The 8,130-nt window shown below is 33.7% G+C and overlaps 1 protein-coding gene across 1 annotated transcript; it reads left to right on the top strand.

Annotated features, from left to right (window-relative positions):
• The first annotated feature begins 2,045 nt into the window (after positions 1-2,045).
• LOC117934290 (protein phosphatase 2C 57) lies at positions 2,046-5,901 on the top strand. The gene is made up of 11 exons (XM_034855968.1): positions 2,046-2,409; positions 2,861-2,989; positions 3,123-3,225; positions 3,469-3,579; positions 4,087-4,166; positions 4,481-4,534; positions 4,644-4,760; positions 5,055-5,109; positions 5,199-5,231; positions 5,322-5,368; positions 5,621-5,901. Exons 1-11 carry the CDS (start codon positions 2,102-2,104, stop codon positions 5,742-5,744), a joined length of 1,161 nt encoding a protein of 386 aa, XP_034711859.1. The 5' UTR covers positions 2,046-2,101; the 3' UTR covers positions 5,745-5,901.
• The last annotated feature ends 2,229 nt before the right edge of the window (positions 5,902-8,130 follow it).

Below are 8,130 nucleotides of genomic sequence, written 5' to 3'. Positions count from 1 at the left end.
TAAAATATTTAAAAATAAAGAAATATATTATATATTAAAAAAACATCATTAATATAATATTTTTAATTTTATAAAATACATTATATAATAAGATAACTAGTCACTTTAATCTCATATCCTCATTACCCCTACCAGCCAAAGTTCCTTTTGGAAAAAGAATAATAAAACGGCGCCGTTTCAAGGTTAATAGTTGAAATTTTGGTAGTTGGGCATTAGATTTTGATTTAATGTGAAACTTTTAGTTTTTAATCATTGTAGTTAGTTGGGAATTTTATTATTAATTATTTATGGGTTATCATTAAATTACATGGTTGTCATGTGGGGGTTTCTTTATAAGCATCAAAATTTGGATTTAATATAAATATCATTAATGAAAATTTCAGTTGTTAGTTAATTGGGTGGTTAAATAATTACGAAATTTAAATTATAGTTATTTATTATTATTCTTTTTTTAAAAAATAAAAATAAAAATGGGTATTAATGGATGTGGCGTACATAGAATTTATAACTTGCATGCCATAATCTATGTGCACATGATGATGCCATTTAAATATTCTCAACTATGCATTAAAAATGAAAAAAAAAAATTCAATATTTATTTATGACATATCATAATTTTAATGTCCAACCAAAAGAAAAGTGTCAAACAAGTGGCCCATAATCATAGGTGGTGACAGCTAAACCATGACCATAGATTGAATGAAACATCGAGAAGTTGAAAGTTTGACCATTTATTTTGAAACTAAGCACCCATATTTAATTTCTTATAAATTTCAATGCCCATGTTACAACGTTATTTTTACCCTCTACCTCAATTGTCATAATGTCAAATGTCATAAAATATAAAATATTTGCACTATTTTAAAAAATTTTAAATTAATATAAAAGTTAACGATTGTAGGTTCAATTTTGCAATATATCATATAAATAATAATGAAAATGATCAAGAAAAAGTTATTTTTTCAAATTCAAGTTTAACATAAATAGGTTTTATATTAAAGGTAATCTTGATTTTTAAAATGAAATTTATAAATTTATACATCTTTTTAATAAAGTGAAATAGCATATTATATAATTACATTTTATACTTTTATTTTTCTCTATAAATGTATAAAATATAGATAATCATTTATGATATTATAAATTATATATATTATAAAAATATTTAACCATACTTTTATTTGAAATATTTTTAAAAGAATTACCTATTTAAGTGTTCCTCTGAACCAATATTATAAGTGTTTTTTTTTTTTTTTTTTTTACTTTTAAAAATAATTTTTAAGATCATGTTTGAAAACTCTTTTTTAAAAACAGTTTTTAGTTCTTTAGAAAAAAAAAATATTTTGTGATCTAAACGCAATTTTTTAATTTTCTGTTCTTAAAAATAGAAAATATAGTATTTTTAGATAATATAATTATTTTCAATTATTTTTTAATGATTATTTAAAAAAATAATCATACAATATTAAATATAAAATTAATTTTAAAACATATTTTAAAATAGCTTTCATGTTGTAAAATATTTTTTTTATAAAATATTAAAAAACAATTTTAAAAAATTGTTTTTTATAGTTATTTTTGAAAAACATTTGTTTAAAAGGCCTAAAGTTTTTAATTTTTCTTCAAAAATATTTTTTATTTTTTTATTTTATTGAAAGTGATTTATAAAAGCGATGTCAAATAGACTCTAAATTGAAATTGATAGGGTAACTTGAATCGTGCATAACCTAAATTAAAAGTGTATTTAATAGTAATTATAAAAAACGTTTTTAGTATTTTTACTATGAATGCCAAACAGACTCTTAATTTAGATTAAAAACCAACTCAAGCCCAATTCGATTCCGGAATCCGGATTGGATCCAGCAACCCAAACACACGCAAAGCTCTCCAACAATCACGTACCAAGACACATTTTTTAGGGAAACAAGTAGACCCTTTTGGAGACCCAACGGAGTCGACTGACAACCCCAGGTGGGCCAACGTGAAATCTAGACCGTTTAAAACGGTTAGAGGCCGAGCTTCACTCTCTTATCCTCTCTACGCTAACCATACTTATCCCACCTGTTTCAGCCTCTCAACTCCTCCTCCTTCACCTTTGCAAATGGCTTTGCTGAGCCAGCAGTTGCAGAGATTCTTTCTCACGACACTCAACTGTACATCCAACTTGAAGGCCACCAAGAAGAACAACAGTGTTGCCCTCAAGGAGAGGGCAAGATGCTGCTCAGCCATAGCCATTGATGCCCCTTCTTTTTCGGGTGTGGCGGGAATCAGGTGGGGTTTGTGCCGCCTCCAAGGGCCCAGAGAGGAGATGGAGGACGAGGCTGTTGTTCGGTCTGATGGCCTTGATGGATTCTCCTTTGCCGCGGTTTTTGACGGTCATGCCGGCTTCTCTTCTGTCAAGTTCCTCAGGTGGGTGTCAAATGAACAGAAGGTGTTTGTTTTTATGTTTAGCCCAATCTTATTGCTTCTTCCAGTGTGGTTGATGTCAAGTTTTGAGGGTTCTGTTTACTCTTTTTTCTCTATCTTTTTTCCCCTTACAGAGAAAGAATCTTTTTAGTTCATTTCCATGGGATCAGTTTTTGTAATCATTGCCGTGGAAACTTAGGGTTGTTTTTCGGTTAGTCGCAGGCTTATTTCTTCTTTCAATGGTGGTTGATGTCAAGTTTTCAGGCTTATGTTTCCTAGGATTGCTTTTTGAAGACACGGGCATGGGGATCATTGGTTGTCATGCGTCATTATATCAATAACTGGAAAAGAAAAACATTGATTGAATGAATGTTTTACCCACTCTGTTATGAACTATGGTTCATTTGCTAGAATTAATGTTCTGTTTTGCATGATTTGATTGGATTTATGTCAGGGATGAATTGTACAAAGACTGTGTTGCAGCTCTGCAAGGCGGGTTGCTCCTGAGTGGGAAAAATTTCAACATAATTCGAGAGGCTTTGGAGAAGGCTTTTGAAAGTGCTGATGCAAAATTATTGAATTGGTAAGGCGAAATACATATCAAGTGAATGTTAATTTGCCTAAGTGCAAAATAAGTATAAGTTGCATGAGTTAAATGTAATTGTAGATTTTATATTATTGCATTGAAGGTTTCGATGGTGTTTCATTTTGTAAAGGCTTGAGACGACTGGGGAGGATGTCGAGTCTGGTTCAACAGCCACTGTGTTGTTGATTGGAGACGATACGGTGTTCATCTCACATGTTGGTGACTCATGTGTGGTATGTATCCATGATTCACCTCTGTGTGACGAATAATTACATTTTATTGAACACTAATGCTCTATTTGATTACCAAGAAAAATTGTACTAAAGAAACTAAAAATGGGCTCTTATAACTAGGTAACGATTTTTTTTTACTTCTTTTCCTACAATTTTTCTCGGGTATCAGTGGGAGCATAGCGGAACAACAGTTTTGGGGATTGTATTATTTTCCATGTTTTCTGAACTACCTTGTTGATGAAGGTTCTCTCTCGCTCTGGAAAAGCAGAAGAATTGACCAATCCTCATAGGCCTTATGGAAGCAACAAAAGTTCGCTTGAAGAAATCAGAAGAATCAGAGAAGCAGGTGGATGGGTGTGTTTTTTTCTGTTCTTGATTCTGATTCTCACTTGCATTGTCTGTTTAGTGTTTGTTACCTTTCCAAATTTTCTTCTATATGGGAAAGAAAATCAGTACCTGCTTCAAAAGAAAATGATTAAGAAATCCATGAACCCGTAAATAGACCCAGAAGATGTTTTATGGGTATCTGGTCATATTCAGCTTCCCTTGTTTCCAATATTCTGGCTCACAAACTTCCTCTGCTTCTATATCTTGTAGCATTAGAAGGGGAAGTAGAGTTTGAAACCTTAGTGTATCTGCTCTGCTGCTGAATTACTATAGTTGATCATAAACCCGGATGGAGGGCTGCACTGAATTGGCACTAAGTTGTCACACTTTCAAAAAAATATATAATGGGAATTTCTCTGTTTGTTTGTGCATCAGTCAGCTCCCAAACATATATGTATCAGACACCATGTTAGGGCTTCTGTTTTCTGTGGATTGTCAATAGCTGATGACAACTCTTATTTATGGTATCTGTAGATTGTCAATGGAAGGATTTGCGGAGACATTGCTGTGTCCCGCTCTTTTGGTGACATGAGGTTCAAGACAAAGAAGAACGAGTTAGTCCCTTGTTTACTTGTAAATTTTGAGGACTTTTTGATGACTTTGTTAAGAGTATGTTATACATTGTCAAGCCAAATCTAATAGCTTAAACTTTTGGGAAAATTAGTTACTTATTAAATGGTATTAGAGCTCTGGTTAACTAGAGGGCTAGGCTAATTGGTTACTGCCACCTGTGCCTCCCATGTGCAGGTATGGGGCTGGTTGCATGCCAGCGAGTCCAAGTCCTAATACTTAAACTCTTAGTAAAATTGGTTACTCAACAATTTTCAAGACAACATTTCTAATGATCTGGTTCTTTTCATGTGGAAAGGATGCTGGAGAAGGGATTGGAGGAAGGGAGATGGTCCCAAAAATTTGTTTCTCGGTGTGCAATCTCACTCAGATGGTTCTTTCATTCTAATGTAACATTCAGTTGCAACTGTTGGAGGATTATACAATTGCTTTGATTGTAATGCATTTCATTGTTTTGCCAGTGTACAATTCACTGGAGACTTGGTCGTTGCATCTCCTGATGTTTTCCAAGTAGCTCTTGGATCAGATGCAGAATTTTTACTGTTAGCATCTGATGGCTTATGGGATTATATGAACAGGTTTGTTCCGCCACATGAATTCTCTAGATCATATCAAGCTCCACAGTCTTCCAATGGCTCTATCAATTTCTTGTTAGTAACGGTTAAAAAAGGTCCACCATGTTTGGTTGTTGAGAAATTGTCGGAAAAGGAAGTAGAACTTTGAATCTTGACCTGTCATAAGATTTGATTTCTTTTCCTCGTTCTCAGCAACCAAACAAATGTTAATTAAAATAGCAGGCACCTTTTGTAGAACTTCCTGCTTTGATTCAGTTGAGAAAGGCTTTCATTTTGACATGTCTCCATTTATTTCAGCTCAGAAGCGATAACCTTTGTTAGGAATGAACTTCGACAACATGGAGATGTTCAGGTAAATAACGATCCTGGTCAATGGGCTTACTGGTACTACATTAGGTTTTAGTTTCATACGTGCTTATTACTGCAATGTTCTGATTTCAGGTAGCTTCTGAAGCACTTGCACGTGCAGCACTGGTAATGGTTTAATCTATTCTACAAATTTAGTATGACATTTTGCTTTTATTTGGGTAGTTCTAATAGCCTAAAATTGTATATGCACTATAGGACCGACGCACACAAGATAATGTCAGCATCATCATTGCAGATTTAGGGTAAGAAAATATTTCTCAGGCACCTATATAATGTTATACTTTTCTGCTGAATCCAAGTTAACCTGGCATAGACTTAAAACTGGTCTATTTCCAAGGAGAAATCCATTGATATTCCTGGTGCCGATGCCATATACACTTCTTTTTTTCATGTTCTCTGCTGTTTGTCTCCTTTGATAACAACTACGTTATTGGTTTTTCACCATCTGCTTTCTTTACTTGGCGATTTACCTCTTGGCTTTTCCTTGTGCCTAGGCGGACAGATTGGCAAAGTTTGCCACTGCAGCAACAAAATTTATTTCTCGAATTGGTGCAAGCTCTTGCTACCATTGGCATGGTGACGCTTGGGATTTGGATGTCATCTCAGTTTAGTTTATGAAGCCGACGTCTCCTGTTGATGTATATAAAATCAACACACATCCTCTTCAACTTTGTGTCTATAAGTAGTAACCTGTAACTGTACATGTCTCACACTTTTATTGTTACTCCATATGATATTTTTATAGTGATTTAGTTTCAGTTAACTTTTGTTTTTCCTTGAATTAGCTTAAATGAGTGAATCTTAATGAATACATAAGCTCCAGGCTGCTTGAAAATAGTATCACAAAGATGATTTTCTATGAAGAAAGATTGGGTATGAGTGGAAGGGCTGTTCAATAAATGGATTCTGTCTCAAACTACTTCAAAGAATTACTTTATTTTCTGCTGATATTTCCTTCTGAGATCCAAATGAAAGCTAAGAAGATCTTTATCAATTGAGAAACCTTAAAGCTGGCACTTTGATTATTTTTCATATGGGACAGAAAAATTTGGGAATATGCTGTGGAACAGAGAGTATGGTGAGTTCAGATCATGTGAGGCATAACCTACTCGTAAATAGAGAATCCAGACACATGACCCATGTAGTGTAATGGTAGGGCCTTCCCACTGACCCACTGCCATGCTCACATGACCCATGTAGTGGGATTTAGCAATTATTAATAATACTGAACTTAAGAGGCCTTTGGGGAGTTATTTTGAAAGGGTTTAAAAGCACATCCTAATGCTTGAAAACATGTTCTTACAAAAAAAGAAAAAGATATTTGACAAAGTTTTTAGAAGCACTTGAAGTGATTCCTTAATAATCACTTACTTATGATTTTTTTCAAAAATTATTATTTTTTGGTTATACAATACATCACAGAACACTATGAAAATATTTTATTTTAGTTTATATCCAAATACTAAAGTGATGTTTGTTTTTTAGCTGAATAAAAAAAGTCAAAATATTTAACTTTTTCTATTCAACTAAAAGTACTTTATTTATATTAATCAACATAACTAAAGTGAACTTGTAATCAATAAGTTTAGTTTAATTATGTTGGTTGATGTCAATTAATTATTTTTAACTGAATAGAAAAAGTCAAATATTTTAACTTTTTCTATTCAGCAAAAAAACAAACACCATCTAAATAAATACCTTTAAAAACAATTATTATTATTAACAAAAGTGTTGCGGATAAAAGTGCTTCAACAAGAATCACTCCCTTATCTGTTTGGGATTATATGAATAGGTTGAAGGTATGAACTTGAATCAACTCCACTCCATATCATGCGAAGCATGGCCTACATAAGCATGTAACTTGGCCTAGGAAGAAGAGGAGCATATGATAGAGGATAAAGTCAAAAAGGCTCCATGAAGATTCTATGAACAATCAATTTCACTGGTGTCTTTGACAAGAAGTAGATGCCAAAGAGCAGTTTTAGGGTTCCAATCCTTATCAAATGGCTTGGATGAAGTAGGTGGAGCACCACGCCAAAGCATGGGTTGTTCTACATGAAAGCTTATGGTCATAGCCGTGGAACTACCCAAAGGGAGTGAATAGGTACTTTATTATTTAATTAGCCTAAGGTTGCAAACTTTACTATTTAAGAATTCTATATTCCTTTCATGTCATTATTCTTAACTAACTCAATTGTATTGACCTGTTTAATTTCAGGTTAATTTTATGGTAACCTTGAATCTTTAGAGATACAGTAAATGACATGAAAGTACATGAAGTCCTAAACCATGATGAAATAAAATTGTCACGGGGATCTAAATAACCTAATAATACACCAACACTACATATCAGTGGCCTGGTCCCTCACTTCCACCACTGTGTATGCATTAATCATAACTTTCTGGCTTCATGTCCTGAAAACCCCAATTCACAGAAAGGGAATTTCTGGTCAAGATATGTGATCATTGGAGCAAAGAAATATGGAAAAGCAGACAAAGGAAGACCTCAGAAAATGTCAACCCAGATTTCTGGGGTGGCCCCTTTCTCTGGATCTTATGCCCCTTTCACATCCATATACGTGTAACCGTGTTCACCATCTGAAAAAGACTGGCATTCGACTCAAAACACCTCTTGATTACAGAAGGATCAGTGAAGAAGAAGAAGAAAAGGAAGAAGAAGGAGAAGGTATGGAACTGTACATTCCCTTCTCCTGCTCCTGCTCCTGCACTGATCGTTCTGGGTTTTTCATAACATCAGCCATCGATGCTAGAATCTCCATCATTCTGTGTGCTCAATGCAGAGATTAGAAGATCAATTCCCACATATGATAAATGCTTGAACTTCTCAATTTTTTGTGCTAATCTTTCCTGTTTTTCCTCTCTTTCTGCTATTTATCTTTCTTATGAGATACCCAAAGACTATCCCATTCATGTTTTATTCAAGTAGTAGCCAAAATAGAACCATACAAAGAGAACAAACAAAAACACAATGCAATATCATCTT

This window comes from Vitis riparia, chromosome 16 (genome assembly GCF_004353265.1).
Source record: "Vitis riparia cultivar Riparia Gloire de Montpellier isolate 1030 chromosome 16, EGFV_Vit.rip_1.0, whole genome shotgun sequence".
In the NCBI taxonomy this organism is placed as follows: domain Eukaryota; kingdom Viridiplantae; phylum Streptophyta; class Magnoliopsida; order Vitales; family Vitaceae; genus Vitis; species Vitis riparia.
This window is presented reverse-complemented; position numbering and strand designations above follow the sequence as displayed.

Excerpts from the sequence above, each read along its gene's own strand:
- LOC117934290 (XM_034855968.1), top strand. The coding sequence starts at position 2,102 with ATGGCTTTGCTGAGCCAGCAGTTGCAGAGATTCTTTCTCACGACACTC. Across the intron at positions 2,410-2,860 it reads TCTTCTGTCAAGTTCCTCAG|GGATGAATTGTACAAAGACT; the intron begins GTGGGTGTCAAA and ends GATTTATGTCAG. Across the intron at positions 5,369-5,620 it reads ATCATCATTGCAGATTTAGG|GCGGACAGATTGGCAAAGTT; the intron begins GTAAGAAAATAT and ends CCTTGTGCCTAG.